The 17,104-nt window shown below is 38.5% G+C and overlaps 1 protein-coding gene across 5 annotated transcripts in view; it reads left to right on the plus strand.

Annotated features, from left to right (window-relative positions):
* Positions 1-16,670, plus strand: part of BRWD3 (bromodomain and WD repeat domain containing 3) — a 126,380-nt gene extending 109,710 nt beyond the window's left edge. For 3 of the 5 annotated variants that reach the window (XM_078147921.1, XM_078147920.1, XM_078147918.1), the window contains 3 exons: positions 4,391-4,488; positions 5,071-5,250; positions 9,485-16,670. In XM_078147921.1, coding sequence (XP_078004047.1) covers positions 4,391-4,488; positions 5,071-5,250; positions 9,485-10,224 — 1,018 coding nt within the window. In that variant the 3' untranslated portion in view covers positions 10,225-16,670. The remainder of the gene's footprint in view (positions 1-4,390; positions 4,489-5,070; positions 5,251-9,484) is intronic. The other 2 variants (XM_020964534.2, XM_078147919.1) reach the window with 2 other exon arrangements.
* The last annotated feature ends 434 nt before the right edge of the window (positions 16,671-17,104 follow it).

Here is a 17,104-nt window from a genome sequence, read left to right on the forward strand (position 1 = left end):
TTATCATCTCAAGTGTCACCTCTTCCCTTACCCCTTCCTTCTGTATACTCTTCCATTTGCATACCCCAATTATTTGAGATAATTTCCCAATTCTTCTTTTTTCTTCTCCCATGTATTCCTTTCCCCCTCCCTTTAAGATCATCAAAACATAGAAAAATGGTCCCTATGTCTTAATAGACTCCCTCTACAACCCTTGATGAAGTCGGGGCTCTGAGGGGACAAATGTATTATCTTCCCATATTCATATGTTAACCATTAATCACTGTTTAGTCTCTTATGATTGATAGTTCATCTTTCAAAACTTCTACTCAGCTCAAGTTTTGTTTTTATCAGCCATGGCTAGACACCCTCTATTTTATCAAAGATCCATTTTTCCCCCCTGTAGGATTATATTTGGGCCTTCCAGGTAAGGAATTTTTGGTCATAAAGCCTCTATCCTTTGCCTTCTAGAATAATGTACTCTAAGCTTTCTTCTCCCTTATAATGGTTGCTGCTAAATCACATGTGATCCTGACTCTGGCTTCTTGCTACTTGAGTTCTTTCTTTCTGGATGCTTGCAATAATTTTTCTTTGACCTGGAATCTCTGGATTTTTGACTGTGATGTTCCTAGAAATTTTCATTTTGAGGCTTATTTCAGGAAGTGACTGACTGGTGGATTCTTTATGTTTCCACTTTGCCCTGTGGTTCAAAGAGATCTGGACAATTTCCTTTTAAGATTTCTTTTTGGTTTTTTTATTATATTTTATTTTTTTTCAAGGAGCAAATAGCCACCTTCTCTCCCTTCCCAACTCTCTAGTTGAGAACAAAATGAAAACAAAAACAAAATCCGTATTAAAACATGTGTAGTAAAGCAAAAAGAAAAATTCAGCATTGGCCATGTCCAAAAAATATTTATGTTTCATTCTGCATTCCGAGTCCTTCGTTTTTCTGTCAGGAGGGTGGGAAGCGTGTTTCATCATTAGTCCCCTTGAATCGTGATTGGGCACTGTGCTGTTCAGAGTTCCTTAGTCTTTCAAAGTTTTTCATCTTTACAGTATTGTTGTATCTGCTGTTTACTTTACTCTGCATCAGTTCATACAAGTCTTCCTGGGTCAGTCTGAAATCATCTCCCTCTCTCTCTCTCTCTTTCTGTCTCCTTCTCTCTCTGTCTCCCTCTTCCTGTATCCCTCTCCCTCTCCCTTCCAGGGTTACACAGCTAGTAAGTGGAAAGTGTTTGCTCTGAGACCGGATTTGAACTCGGGTCTTCCTGACTTCAGGGCTGGTGCTCTATCCACTGTGCCATCTAGCTGTCCCTCCTTCTTATTTCTTATAGAAGAATAATACTCTATCACATTTATGTACCACAGCCTGCTCAGCTGTTCCCCAGTTTATGCACACCACCTCAGATTCTTCCTTCTTTGCCATTTCAAGAAGAGCTATAAATATTTTTGTATTATCCCCCCAAAACTTCCCTTCCCCCTCTCCCTTTCCCTTAGTAACTCTTTCTGTCTGTCTCCCTTCCTGTATCTGTGTGTATATTCTTCTTTCCTTTGACCAGTTTACATGAAAGTGATGTTGAAATTATCAGCTCTCCCCCCACCACCCCCACCCACTTCCTTCTCCTTGTTTTTCTGGATACGTCTACATCTTGCTTATGAGAGATAATTTTCCTTAACTTTCCTTCACCCCAGCCTTCCAACTGTAGTCCTCTTCCCCTCTCTAGTCTTCTCTTAAGGTCATTAAGACATAACAGAACCACTTATAGGCCTTGTCTAATTAGACTCTATGACCCCTGATAAGGATAGGGTTTAGAGGAGAAACATATATCATCTCCCCTATATTTGAATATAAGCAGTTTATCCATGTTTATTCCCTTATGATTGTTTATTCGTGTTTGTCTTTTTATGTTTTCTCTCCACTCCTTTGTTTGAACTTAGTAATTTCTACATAACTATGGTGTTTTCATCAGGAATACTTGGAAGTTCTTGGTTTCATTAAAGGTCCATTCCCCACCCCCCTCCATAAGATTATACTATTTTCCCCACCCCCCTCCATAAGATTATACTATTTTAGCTGGGTAAATTATTCTTAACTGTAACCCTCTTATCTTTTACAGACCTCTGGGACATCATATTCCAAGCTCTCCACTGGTTCATAGTGGTGGCTGCTAAATTGTGTGTGGTCCTCACTGTGACTCCTCAGTACTTGACTTATCTTTCTGTCTGCTTGTCGTGTTGTTTCTTTGACCTAGAAGCTCTAGATTTGGGCTGTAACGTTCCTGGAGATGTTCTTGAGAGTTTTCATTTTGGGGTTTCTTGCGGTAGGTGACTAGTGGATTCTTTCTATGTCCATTTGCCTTCTAGTTCTAAGAGGTATGGACAGTTTTATGATTTCTTTACAATATGACATCTAGGGGTTTTTTTGGTCATGGCTTTCAGGTAGTCCTATGATTCTGAAATTATTTTCTTCTTGATGTTTTTTGGCTCAGTTGTCTTCACCCAGTCACATTTTCTTCCTTTTTTTTTTTTTCAGTCCTTTGATTTTGTTTTGATATTTCTTATCTCATGCAACCATTGGCTTCTATTTGGTCTCTTCTACTTTTTAAGGAGTTTGTTCCCTGCAGGATTTATACCTCTTTTGCCAAAATATTAGTTCCCTTTTCAATTCTTTCTTCCACAGTGCTCATTTTTTCCTTTTTCCTCTAACAGTCTCTTTTCATTTATTTTTTTAAAAAAAAGCTACCTAACTGTTTTTAAACAAGTAATGAAGTGAAAGCTCTTTTTAAACAAATTCTTTGGCTGGTTGAAGTTGCAGTGGATGGAGCACTGGGCCTGGAGTAATGAAGACTTGAGCTTGTTTCTGAAATTTTCCCCTCTTGGTAATAATAGTAATAAAAATAAATAGCTAACATTTTTATAGCACCTCATATGTGCCAGGTATTGTGCTAAGCCAGGGGTAGAGAACCTGTGGCCTTGAAGTCACATGTGGCCCTCTAGGTCCTCAAACTCAGCCCTTTGACTAAGTCCAAACTTCCCAGAACAAATCCCCTTAATAAAAGGATCTGTTCTGTAAAACTTGGACTCGGTCAGAAGGCCGCACCTGGGGACCTAACTGCGGGCTCCCCACTCCTGTGCTAAGCACTTTACAGATATTACATCATTCAATGTTACAACCGCCCTGAGAGGTAGCTGCTGTTATTATTCCCCTTCTACAGGTAAGGGAACTGAGACAGGTTAAATGACTTTCCCAGGGTCATGCAGCTAGTAGGTGTCTGAGGTTGAATTTGAACTCAGATCTTCCTGGCTCTGGGTCCAGCTCTTTATCTACTGAGCCACCTAACTTCCCTTGATACACAGTCTAGGACCTTATCCTGGAAGGCCACTCCTGGGTACACATCCCCTCCTCATTCTGGAATGAGTAATGGGCAATAATATTACCTGTTTCAATCAAAGTCCACTGGTATGGGTTTGGCTTAGTACATAGCCTTTCCTTGAGTGGTGGAGTATCCCTACTCGGCGTTCTCTGTCTTCAGAGTTGTCCGCCCCATCTTTCTCCCTATGCCTACCTGGGCAGGAAAAACTACTTTTTCTTGGATTTCCCCATAGGGATTCAGTCTGGTGTTTTTTTCTAGATCTATTTGGAGCAGGAGGAGCTCACTATACAGGTTTCTGCTACCCACCATCTTGGCTCAGCTTCCTAGTCCAATGAATGATAGATGATCTCTCTTTGATCTGTTTTCTAGGTCAATTGTTATATGAAATACCTTTTATTTTTTCAGTCTTTTAACTTTCATTGGCTTCTATTTAGTCCATTCTAATTTTCAGGAAGTCTGTTGCTTGGATTAAGTTTTTTACTTCTTGTGCCAAGCTGTTAATTCTCTTTTCAATTCTTTCTTCATAGCTCTCATTTCTTATCCAGTTGTTTTCCTCTAGCACCTTTTACTTCATTTATAAAATCATTTAAGAACTCTTGCTTCATGTCTTTCAGGAGTGTTGGACTTAGAGTCAGGATGATCAAAGTTCGGATCCTTTCTTAGGCACTTAATGTATGCCTCTAGACAAGTCACTTACTAAGCTTTTCTCAGCCTTGGTCTACTCATCTGTAAAAATGGGCTTAAAAAAATGAACCCCACGGCACAGGGTTGTTGGGAGAATCAAATGGTTGATGAATGTAAAGTGCTTTGTAAATCTTAAAGTGCCATGTAAATGCTAGCTATTATTATTACTTCATTTATTACCGGGATCTGTCAGAAATTCAATAAAATTTGGAGGTGTATAATTTTCCTTTGCCAAAATGTAGTTGTATGGGGGTGTCTTCCAAATGATCTCATGGTAAAAATATTTTGTTTCACATTGCAAATTGGTTTCTAACATAGACCATCTACTTATGATTGAATATTCTTGCCTTTAGTCCAAAAGGAAAACAGAAACAAGCCAAGACAGAGTCTCAAAGTGACCCAAATACCTCACTGCCTTTGACCCGGACGAGCTCTTCTGTCTCATCTCATGGTAAAAATGCTCATTTGTTTTCTGCCCCCACCTCAGGTGAGACTGAGGAGATTCCAGCACTGAACGCATGTCCTTAGTAGGTCTGTCTTTGCTTCCCACCTGTATGAGCTCTGAATTAGTGTCCTTGGCAGCTTGAAATCCTGTGTTTGTGTTAACAAATGCGAGTTCAGCAAGTTATTTAACTGCTGAGCTTGTTACCCCTAGAAATGAAGATTTCTAACTAGATCAAAGCTCTAATCGTTTTTCATCTCCCCCAAATCTGAGACTCTATACAGACTACGTTATTTAAACTCTCTCATCATGTATTTGTTGTTAGCATTGTCATATATAGTTTGAACTTATTTTGAAACATGAGAAATGGGGATTTATTGTGGCATGGTGGGTAAGGGTCATTCAGCACACTCTTCTCTCATAGATGCCATTGACTGAACTCTGAGAGTATGTTGATGTTCAGTATAATAATAATCAAGCTTGGAACTCTACACCATTTTTTAGTTCTAAAATAGTACAGCTGAATGAGTCATCTTTTCAGGTCCTCAATAACTCTCTGGGTCTGATTGTTCAATGCTGCCTCCTTAACAGCGCACTCTCCTGAAATTGAAGTTTCAGACCTTGCTGACGATCCTGTTGGATATGTAGTTGATGAAGCCATTGAGGAACAGAGTTCGTCATCAGATTCAAATGTACAAAGCCAAAATGGAAGTAGTACCAATCCAAGGAAAAGTACATCGTCCCAGGGTAAAGTTACACCAGTTGAAAGAGGTAGGATATAAATAATTTTAAAATTTCTTCTTTAAATTGGTGCCTTTAAGGACAGGGATTTTTGGGTTTTTTTTTTTTTTTGCCAGTTCCTGGCACATGGTAGTAGTTGCTTAATAAATGCTTGTTGATTGTTTAATTTGATTGACTTATGCAAAAGCTAATGTATTTAAAGTATAAAAGCTAGATTTCCTTTTTTTTTTAAATAAAGGCACTAAATTTAGTGTTTCCCCATAATTGCTAGCCTGAATAATTTAATAATATCTAATTTGGATAAAGTATATAGTTTCAATTCCACTAACACCTGAAATTTGACATATCCAAAATGAAACCAATCTTTTTTTCTTTACCCCTAAATCTGCTCCTTCTCTTGCTTTCATTATTTCTTTCTCTTTCACCACCTTTCATCAGATCTTCCATATCTACAGCCTCAGGGTTTTTTTTCTTTGGCGAATATTCCTCCACCATTCATATCTACATCTTGGTTTGTAGGGGGGGTTTTTTGTGGGGTTTTTTTTTCAATAAATTTCTACTGAAAAAAAAAAAGAAAAAAATTTTTTACTGATAACATTTATTTTTCCATTGCCTACATTTCGCCCAGTGTCTCTCTTCTCTTGACCCAGACAACCATCCTATAGAACAAAGAATATTTTTTCAAAGAAAAAGGAGCAGAAAGCACTCATTATATCCCTCTGTACTACTGTTATAGCCTCCTAATAGACATTCTTTACTTCTACTCTCTTTCTCCCTTCACATGGCTAACACAATAATCTTACTTGGATAAAGCTCTGATTATGTTGCTCTGCTAAAAAAAAAAAATCTTAAGTGGCTCCCCATTGCCTACTGAATATAAAAATCAGATGCCTTTGTTTAGCATTCAAGGCCCTTTAATACAGTGTCACTCTTATTTTCCAGGCTTAAATGTTTCTCTACTATGTACTCTAGCCAAACTAGACTTCTTTCTGCCCTGTAAGCATACATTCTGTCTTCTTCTTCTATACTTTGCTATGTTCTTCCACATGACTAGAATATCCTTTCTTCCCCATAGCTTACCACTCTTCACCTTTTAAAATTCTTAACCATCCTTCAGAAGCCAGCTCAAATGCTATATTCCACATGAAGTTTTCATTGATTTTCAATAATGCCTATCCCCATTGGACTGCTCATCCCATTTTGTTTCATATGCCTTGAATGCATTCATTATGTTTTATATATTGTGATTGTCAGTATTTGTATTGTATCCCCCTACTAACTGTAAGATCCATGAGGGCAAGAGCTATGTTTCATCTGAACTTTGTACCTTGCACGGCACCTTGCATGGTGTTCTGCTCATAGCAGGCGCTTAATAAATTTTAAGAATGACTTGACTGAGAGCAAATGGCCAGTACTTATTTCCAAACAAATTGTGATTTTGAAAAGAAAATTTAACAGGAATTAAAAATTACTCTGAATAAGTAGAAAAGTTATCCAAAATGAGGAGACACTGAGACCAATGAGATTAGAACTCTTGGGAAATAATATGTTAAGAGACAAAATGGATGGAAAAAAAATTGCAGTGTTTAAATGACTAGATCTAAAGGGGGAGAATCATAGGTTTTCAGGTCAGTACCTACCTTTACTATTACTTTGCTTTTTAATCTTGGGTCATGTAATGTCTTGTACTCCCATCCAAGAGTATTCATTGAAATGCTGAGGCAGTCTTTTCCTGTTGATATGCTGCTGATAGGAGATAGAGAAAATCAAGAAACTGTGTTGTATGGATCCACCTGCAAATTTAGGTTGCGCAATGAATCTTGGATGGGTCCTCACTGCAGTAAGGCAATCTTTTTTACACCTCCCTAAAACTGACTCACTGTCCCCTCACCACAGCAACTATTTCAAAAATGTTCACACTTTCTGAACTCATCCAATGTACCCCCTCTACCCAGCCTCTCATGAGAACCTGGCCTCTTGCCAGTTTTCCCTGCCTCTTCATCTCAGATCACTCAGATGTCTTTCTCCACTATTTGCTCATTTACTCCTGTCTCATATGAAGAGGTGGCCTTTCCCTTTGCCAAGATGAACTCCTCCATATGCACCCTTATCCTATTCCATGTACTCTTCTCCAAGTCGCCCGCCCTATCATCACCACTCTTCTTGCCCTGTATGTAGGCTGCTTCAGTGCTGCCTATCAACATGCTGTTTCCCTCCCTCATCCTTAAAATATCCTCACTTGATCCCATTGTTCTCCTTCCATTCATGGCCAAACTTATTAAAAAGCCATCTAAAACTAATAGCTTCACTTTCTCTCCTGTCACTCTCTTCTCAGTCCCCCACAGTCTGACTTCCAGCTTTCTCATTCAACTGGCACTGCTCTCCATAGTTAGGAAGAGGATCTCTTACATGCCAAATGGAATGGTCTTTTCTCAGTCCTCATATATCTTGACTTCTCTGTGGCCTTTGAAAGTAGTGGTCATCTGCTTTTCCCAGATAGTCTCTCCTTTATGGTTTGAAGATGTTACTCTCTACTGGTCCTCCTACCCCTCTGACAGCTCCTTCTCAGTCTCCATTGCTTCCTCTTCATCCACGTCTTGTCTGTTAATCCTAGATGTTCCGTCTGGACTCTTTTCTCTTCTTCCTCTTTCTCACTTGGTGATCTCATCGGTTCTTATGGATCCTTTTATAATCTCTTTGCTGGTGATGCTCAGATCCGCCTATCCAGATCTAATCTCTCTCCTCACCTCCAGTCTCCCATCTCCAGCTGTCTTTTGGATGTCTCAGATTGAATATCCTGTAGACATCTTCAACTCAATGTGTCCCAAACTGAACTCATTTCTGTACCTCCAACATTTCACCATCATTGTCAAAGAGTACCACTATCCTCCTGGTCACCCAGACTCACAACCTCACCGTTATTCTCACTTACATTCACTCCACATATTCATTCTATTGCCCAGTTCTATCATTTGTACCTTTCTGACATCTCCCCTTTTCTCTTCTGACGCTGCCTCCACCCTGGTGCAGGCTTTATCACCTCATGTCTAGACTGTTGCAGTAGCCTGCTGGAGGGGCTGCCACCCTCAAGGCTCTCCCCACTCCAGTCCATCCTCTGCTCAGCGGCCAAAACATTCTTCCTGAAGGACAAGCCTGACCATCTCAGCCCCCTGTTCAGCAAACCCCAGTGGCTCCCTATTACCTGTAGAATCAGATAGCTCCTTCCTACCTCTCCAGTTTTCATATATGCACTCTATGATCCAGCAGTACTGGCCTTTTTTGTTCTTCCCACACAACACTCCATCTCTTGATTCTGTACCTTTTCACTGGCTGTCTTGGAATCTTCTCCTTCCTTGCCTCTGTTTCCAAGATTCACTGGCTTCCTTTAAGACTCTGCTCCAATCCTATCTTCGTCTTCAGGAGCTCTTTCCTCATTCTCTCGGTGATTACTCTTCCATTTACACTGTAGAGATCTTTTGTGTACTGTTATTTGCATGTTTGAAATGTGAGTCCCTTGAGGGCGGGGACTCTCCCCCCCCATTTACTTGTATCCCCAGGTTTTAGCCCAGTGCCTGCCACCTAATAAATGTTTATTAGCTGACTGATTTATGATGCATTCTTTGAAAAAGTTTGCCTCCTTTATTAACTACAAAGCAGCGTGATAGGTTCAGTAGGGAGATAATTAGCACATTATCCCTAGGTTGGTATAGGTTATAAGTTTATTAGGAGTAAGAGAAAAGAATGGTATTAGGGTACTGCATGGGATTGGTAAAAGGAAAGATTTCCTGATGGGATCAGGAATCCAATGGCAATGAGTCCTGAGAAAGGATCATGTTGTGGGAAATCTATTAAAACATGCATATACACACACACACACACACAACCTAAAACCCAACAAAACTCTCCCTTTTGTGTGTGTGTGTGAGGCAGTTAGGGTTAAGTGACTTGCCCAGGGTCACACAGCTAGTAAGTATCAAATGTCTGAGGCCAGATTTGAACTCAGGCCCTCCTGACTCCAGGGCCAGTGCTCTATCCACTGCACCACCTAGTTGCCCCTGAAGTACTTTTTTAAAATAATTTTTTAAAGACCATATATTTTCTCTTGGTTGTTAAAAAAAAATACGAATCAAATAAATGCACATAATTACCTTAAGGTATATAAGATCCTTTGTATATTTCATCTCTGTTTAGCTCAGATTTGAACCTTAATAGCCATCTTAACCAACTCAATCTTAACTTTTAAAAATGATCCCTCCTGTTTTAGATCAGTCCATGGATGAGCCTCTTACAAATGGTAATGGAAAAGAGCACCAGAAAGGAGTGAAGAGAAAATTACTTACTACATCAGAAGATGATGAAAGCCTGGATGAAGAAGGAGAGAAAAAAGGTACAAAAGAGAAAACATGTTTATCTTCGTCAGAGAGTGGGGAGTCTAGTTCAAGTTCTGAAAGTTCATGTTGCTCTGATACAGACTCTGATTCAAGTTCTAGAACAGACCGTGATTATGTAGAAGGAGACCACGACTACAGCAAAGTCATTCATACTAGGCCTAAAAGAAAGATCAGAAAGGATCTCGCCAGTGGAAAAAGACCTTGGAAGACTAGAGGAGCTGGAGGAAGGGGTAGATGGGGTCGATGGGGCCGATGGAGCCGAGGAGGAAGAGGAAGAGGAAGCAGAGGTCGTGGAAGTAGAGGAAGAGGAAATGGAGCAAGGGGGAGAGGAAGAGGAAGAGGAGGAAGAGGAGCCGCCAGAGGAAGCTCTAGAGCCAAACGTGCACACATCGCAGAAGATGAATTTGAGGTGTTTTCAGGTCGATTTAGTAGACTGCCCCGAATTAAAACAAGAAACCAAGGTCGGAGAACTGTTTTGTATAACGACGATTCTGACAATGACAGCTTTGTTCCCACTGAAGATCCGTTGAATCTTGGTACATCCAGATCAGGCAGAGTACGTAAAATGACAGAGAAGGCCCGGGTTAGTCATCTCATGGGATGGAATTATTAACAAATGAACATTTTAGAAGAATTTTTAAAAATCAGATCCCAATGGCCTTCTACTACAGGGAACTTACCAGGCATATCTACCGAGCAAATTGTGTGGGGACTTTCTGCTTCCTTCCAGTGGTGCTTTTTCATTATGCCAGTATATGTTTGTTTTGAGACTCGAGCTCTCCACACTTCAATTTTCCCTGCAAGCCTTACTCATTAGGCCTTAAATTAAAGAAATTCTGCTCCCCCCCCACACTACATATTTACTATGTTAAAGGAGCTTCCGGCTTCTCTACAGTAGCATGACATTTTTATCACAAAAAGGAAATCGCCCTTTTTTTGGTTTTGTATTATAGAAATTACAGCACCTTCTTACAGAGTTTTTATATAGTTTTTTTTTTACCATTTTGATTCCTATACACAGTAATAATGATAACTTTTGCACAATACACCAATCCTAAAGGCAGCTATAAAATGTTTACAGTTTCTATATTGTAAGAAGGATCTGGATTATTTTAATCATCCCAGGCCAAACTTTCACAAATTGTACTGAGCTGAAGTATATTTATAGCACAGGTTTTTTTTGGGGGGGGAGGGGACCTGAGCAAGAAGATGGGGAGCTGGGGGGATCTTGATATGCTTTTCATTGATTCTTCATGTTAAAAGGTGAGAAAAGGGTTGGTGCCTTGTAAATATGTAGCAAACCTTTGCTGTGGTGTGTCCTGATGTGTGCATTAACTTTATTAAAAAAAAAAACAATACTTGAGAAGTATCAAAATCTAGACAAAAGGTGCCAAATGCAAAAGTTACTTGCATCTATTTTCTTTTTCTTATGTTTTAGTGCATTATTAGACATTGTGTAGCTAAAGGTTAATGTCTGAAAAATTCCTCATCCGCACAGAGTGAGTTCTCTGAATACAGTAGCTCAGCTACCTCTCATAAACGACAACTACTGGAAACCTAGAAGAAAATAGATGCAGTTCTGCATTACAAAGAAGTTAGAGTTAGCTAATCATTAGAAATGCTTTGCTCACAAATGATAAGCCAAAAGGTTGTTTATGATCCTGTTGGCTGTGACTTTAATAGCAGTAATTGTCAAACTTCCACAAGCCTTGTGTACTCTACCTTAGCTTGTATTAGAACATGTTTGTGTAAGTAGTATATTGGGCTGTCGTTTTTATGTCTCTGCTACTACTTACTATTTAACAGATGTGGGTTGTTTGGTTTTCATTCAAATCTTGAAACTTAACATCTAGTTTGCGCTGTGATGTCCTAGCTGGCTAATATTTGGGGTCAATTTTTGTAGGGTTCTGTTCATACTATTAAAAAAAAAGGGCTCTTCTGTTACAGTCTTTTGGAAAAGAACCTTGTTGCACTGTATGCTGATGTTTTGAATGATGACTCTCTGGGGGTGGGGAAAGACTTGAAAACTCTTGTGCTCACGATTACAGCAATAGAATATATATGGTGCCATAAGAAAGTTTGGGTTAAAAGACTTGTTTTATTTCTCGAATTTGAGACATTCATGTTCATTGAGTAGCAGACATTTAGCTCTTATGATGGAATGAAGATCATGTCTGACTTAAACAGTAGCAAATTTGTTGGACTTCACCATTACTTACAGGATCAGCCTTGGAACCAGCTGATTCCTAATTCACATTCAGCCAACCTAAATTACTGCTTAACTACAAAGCTAACTACAAATCATTCCGTGCTTTTGGGTGATTTAATTTTTGATCATTCCATCAAGAGCAAAGGGGTACACACACACACACACACACACACACACACACACACACACACACACGTGTAAAACTTGGGGGAAATGAAGTGGAGGAAGGTATCTTGGATTGACATCCTTGAGCCTGTTTCATTTTGTCATACAAATAATGTTTGGGCTTAACAAAAGTGTTATTGTGAAATGTTAATTGGCACTAAGCAAGCTTCTTGGTACAGTAAATGTCACTGATAACTTTTTGTTGTAGTCTTTTTCCTCACTAAATCCAAACTCCATTATAGGTGCAACTTCACTGCCACATTTTAATCATGGTGTAAATTCAAGCATCATTTTGCAATCTGGGTCTCCACATTCATTTTTGCCTATGTGCACTATTTCAGTCACTCCTCTTTTGTGTACTTAGAAGAGCTTGTGCTTGTATTTTCCCCAGACCTTACACTGAGCAGTGCAACATGGATACTTCAGTTAGTATGTGCACTCCAGTATATACCATCATAGAATCTTAGCATAAACTCCTTTTTGACATTCCTCTATTAAAATGTAGTAGAAGAATTGCCATTTGTGCAATCTTAGCTAGCTTAAGCATTATTTATTTATTTGAAAAAGAGAAATCACATTTTATTCCCCAAAACATTCTTCTAGGTATAAGATCGTTTGAATAAGGTTAACTGTGAGTTTCTTTGAAGGGTTTAGTTTATGTCTCTTGAAATACTGTGAAGCTAATAGTGAAGCAACATTTGGCTCTAGTGTGAGTCTTAATCTTTTGGGTTAGAATTTTAAGAACAAGACAGCAGGTTGTGCCAGAGCAATGCAGTCCTCATTGACTGCAAAACATCCGTTTGCATGCAGACTTTCTGTATGCATAAAAATAGCCTCAGTTTGTATGAGTCTTTTTATTTTTCATATCTGAACTTTTGTTTTTCAATTTAGATATTATTTTTTAAAGTCTCCTGTAGATGCTGTGTAGATTTTTACTTTGCATTACTTTCTCATTCCCATTTTCTCAGAGGCCATTTGTTTGGGCCCTAGGAAAAGTAGAGCAGGAGATTAATTGAGAGAGTTTGGGGCAGGGAACACAAAATTTTTCATTTCTAGGAAAGACCACTTATTTTTAGGTCCATAAAAGTATTTATGTACACATATCATTATGAGCTTGGTCTTCATATGATAAATTAAAAATGGTTAGTGAAGCTGTTAGCAATCCTACAGTGTTTCATCATATTAATGCTTTAAGGGCCTAGCAATAAGTATACTGTGTATATTTATAACAGATTGGTTTGCCTATTTGGGACTGGGGTGTGTGTTGGGGTTTCTCTTTTTCAGCAATAAGAACTGTTCCCCCCAAGCCCCACCAGCCTTGTGGTGGCTCGCTTTTGCATTTCTGTATGCATTTGCATGTCCCCCAAATCTTCACACCTTAGTTTAGACAGTAAAAGAAGCTTATTCCACGATTATCCAATTCTTGGTTCTATACTACTGCTCCTGATTTACTTTCTAGGCAGTCCAGTTTAGGTATGTATTCATGTGCCTCTGTTGAACCTTAATTTACTGTCCTTTTTATTTCCCTCTTTTTTCTCTCCCTTCTTTTCTTCCCTGAAAATCAGTGTTGTGTTACTGCTGTCATCCCTCCCAGAAGTCTAGGCTGACTGAATACAATTCATGGAGCTCATTCTGCACAACTGAGGTCTCGAACAAAGTGTTCAAAATTCAAACTTACTTTTCCATTACCCCCCCCCAAGCAAATTAGAAATGAATGGATGTTGTTGTTTCTCTTACACCTTATCCTATTTCTTCCTTTTCTTTCTCTTTTTTAAGTTTTTTCCCTATGGCTCATTTACTGTTAGGCATCTATGGTAGCTGTATCGAAAACAGATGATGTGAATACCACTGCTGACATTTTAAAATTCAGCACTTCTGAGCCTTTTCACAAGTGTATTATTATAGCTTAAATTAGAAATTGACAATACCCAGTTGCTAATTTTGCATGTCCTGAGAATGAGTTAATGCCATTTTATCAACAGATGCTCACCTCAGATATTGGGATTTTTGTACAAGTTTGAAAACATCTCAAGTTAAATATAATTAGATATAATGTATCAGTCATTTGTTATCGGGATATTAAGTGATCACTACCATTTTGATTTCTGAAATTCACTAATTTTAGGAAAGGTCACATTTTTTGATATTTCACATCAGTTTTTGAATGTTAATTCATTGATATTTTATAATACCTGAAGCATTGTCAAAACGTCTTTTCAAAGACTGATTTTTATATCATAAAAGAATGATTTCATCACTATTTTTGCTTTGAAAATCATCTTGGAGATTTTCCTTGCCCTTTCATTTTTTATTTGAAATGAAAGTGATTACTTCCATGTTACTAAATTTTTATTTGATGCCAATATAAAGATGAAAGTCATTTTTCCAGGTGCTACATTTATGCCATACAAGTGGCACTCAGATCTCCCTGATAGTTCTATTTTTTACATAATCCTGTTCTTAATTATCCTTTTTTTCCCCCCTTCATCTTCTTGGAGCTCTCATGCCCAGTTTCATTCTTTATTTCACTTTCTATGATATAAAATTGCTACCTACATTAGCACAAGTCAGCAGGACTGGCAATTGTGTAAATAGAAAATGCTTTACAGCTTATAGAGTTAAATAAGGTGAGTTTGTTTGCCTAACTGTATACTCACTTGTTATTGTAACACTTAACTTAAACCGAGAAAAGGAGACCTTTATTGATTAAGAAGAGAAGGATTAGTACTTTCTAGAAAGCAAAATCGATCGATATCAGAATATTTAGAAATCTAGGTTTGAAAATATTTTTACAATTCACTATAAACAGACATATTAGATATTAGGAAGTACTAAAAATTCTAATTTTTAACCAATAATGTGTGGTGATGGCAATCAGCAAATGACTTTTTTATCCTATGTCTTGTCATTCTATTCCTTTGTAAGCCCCTACGTAGTATTAACTGCACAGTGATCTTCTTGTTCTTAGGGTCCATGTTTTGAGAAGGGAGATTACCCTGAAGTAATTGATATGATATTGTTCATGGTTAAGGGGTCTGTGAAACTTAAAAATTCAGTAAGGAAGGCCAAGCTAATGTGACTTACCTTCAAAAAAAATGGTTAAAGGAACACTTTGTTTGGAAACTCTTTGAGTGGCCACCAGTGCTAGTCTTGGGGTGGGGGGGGTGGCGGGGAGGCGGGGAATACTGGACTAACTCACTGCCAAAATGCACTCTTGCTACTTCATGCCTTAACTCATGCTTATGAGGAGAGTCGGTAGCAAAGCATAAGAAGATGGCAGGTAACACTGGGAATTTCTTACTGTAGGTCCAGATGGGAACTTTAATAGAGTTTAGCAAAATGTCATTTCTTGGCGTTTACATTTTTTGGTTCTTTTCTCTGCCACAGAATGTTTTTAAAATGATGTTTACCTGAGAGACATAAGGAGCCTCCTGCTATCTAAGAGAATGAAGGATTCTCTTCACCTGGGAAACAGTTACTGCTAATATGTGTTGGGTCACTTTTAGTGGTGGTAAATCTGATGTTTACACTTGAAATCTGGGCATCTTGCTGTGTTAAAATGTCGGCCTGCAAAACTTTGGTCTCAACACTTGTGTTTTAGACCTCAGAAAATGAGATGTCTAAGACCCTCCTCTGGCTCACAACAAGATTTTCTAGCTGAGCCACAAAGCCCTGAAATTTTTGATTTATGGCAGAATTGCCTGCAGTCTTAACTGTAACATTATAAGTGGTGCTTTACTAAAATGTGTGGGGAGGGCAAAGGGTGGGCAGTTTGTGGTGTTGGGCGGGATTGGGAGGGATAGAGGGAGGGTGGGGGTGACTACGAGCCAGAAGCTGAAGGAGCTAACACTCTGTCAGCTAATAGGGACTTTTCAGCCTAGTTCCTTCCATACCTTCTGTGTTTAGCCATGTACTTCCCTCCCAATACTCAGAACTTCACTGGCTTCGAGATTATTTGGCAGGCCAAGGACTGGACTGCATGTTTATGCATTTGCTATCTGTTGTACAAAATTCAAGAAATAAACTGTTTTGAGAAATGTTGTTATCACCCATCTCTTTCTGGCACCCCCAGTGACTATGACAGTGGCCTTTGGCTGATGTGAATTGGGAGGGTGAAAAAAAAAAGTATTTGGTTTTATTAAGTTAAAAAACTCCCTTCGAAATATTAAAGAAACATTTTTCAAATTTCTTCCTTAAGTCTTAATATTTTCATATATTAAGTGTTGTTTTTCATTAGAAAAAGTAATATATTCTTTACAGCAGTATTGACTGGGGAAGATCAGTTTGGGGTTGTTCCTTTTTTTTTTTTTCCAGTTGAGCTCAGAACAAAGTTTAAGTACTGTCTAACCTCTTAACAATTTTATGTGTTCCTGACAGTTTAAAGCAGGCCACCAAAAATGCACAAAACCAGATTGAACTAATACATTTAGTTTGGGTGTTGATTTTCAAGGGATATTTATGCCCATATATTTACAGCCTCAATCTCAGGTCCCTTTAAATAAATATACTTCAGGGATTTTTGATGCCACCCAGTGATGGCAGACCAAATGTAATATTTATATGCAATGAGCTGTTAGTGTTTGTATTATAAACATGTAAATCTGTAAATTTTGGGGGGAGTTCACTTATGTAATTTGAGATGTTATCGTTTTCCAGCTGTGTCTTAATAAAAAAGATAAACTCTTGCTTTGGATTCGATTTTTGTATTGCTTCGTAACTGGGAAAGATAAGCATCCAAAATGATAAAGTTAGATCTTTGCAGAGTAGTCCCATTGAACTGAATTTGCTTCCAGAAATTTCTGAATCTCGTGTCTTCATCTTCAGGATGTGTAATGAGTTCTAACTACTGAGTTGGCATCTGATCATCTTCAAAGTCTCCGAGTTTTTAGAAAGCTGTTTTCTACCCAGCTGCAATTGTGGTATTTGTGCTCAGTAAATGGCGCTTTTACTCATAGGTAAAACTAATTTATAAAAAAGCTGAATACAGTGTCAGAGTTTAAAAAAACAAAACTGCTGAGCTAGGAGCAATGGGTAGAAGTGCAAGAGAGGCAGACTGAGGTTTGACAGATAATAAGGAAAAACTGCGAAACGGGGCCCCCCCTTACTGGAACTCTTCAGA

The sequence above is a fragment of the Phascolarctos cinereus genome, unplaced genomic scaffold (assembly GCF_003287225.1).
Source record: "Phascolarctos cinereus isolate Bilbo 61053 unplaced genomic scaffold, phaCin_HiC Scaffold_8;HRSCAF=390, whole genome shotgun sequence".
NCBI lineage: Eukaryota > Metazoa > Chordata > Mammalia > Diprotodontia > Phascolarctidae > Phascolarctos > Phascolarctos cinereus.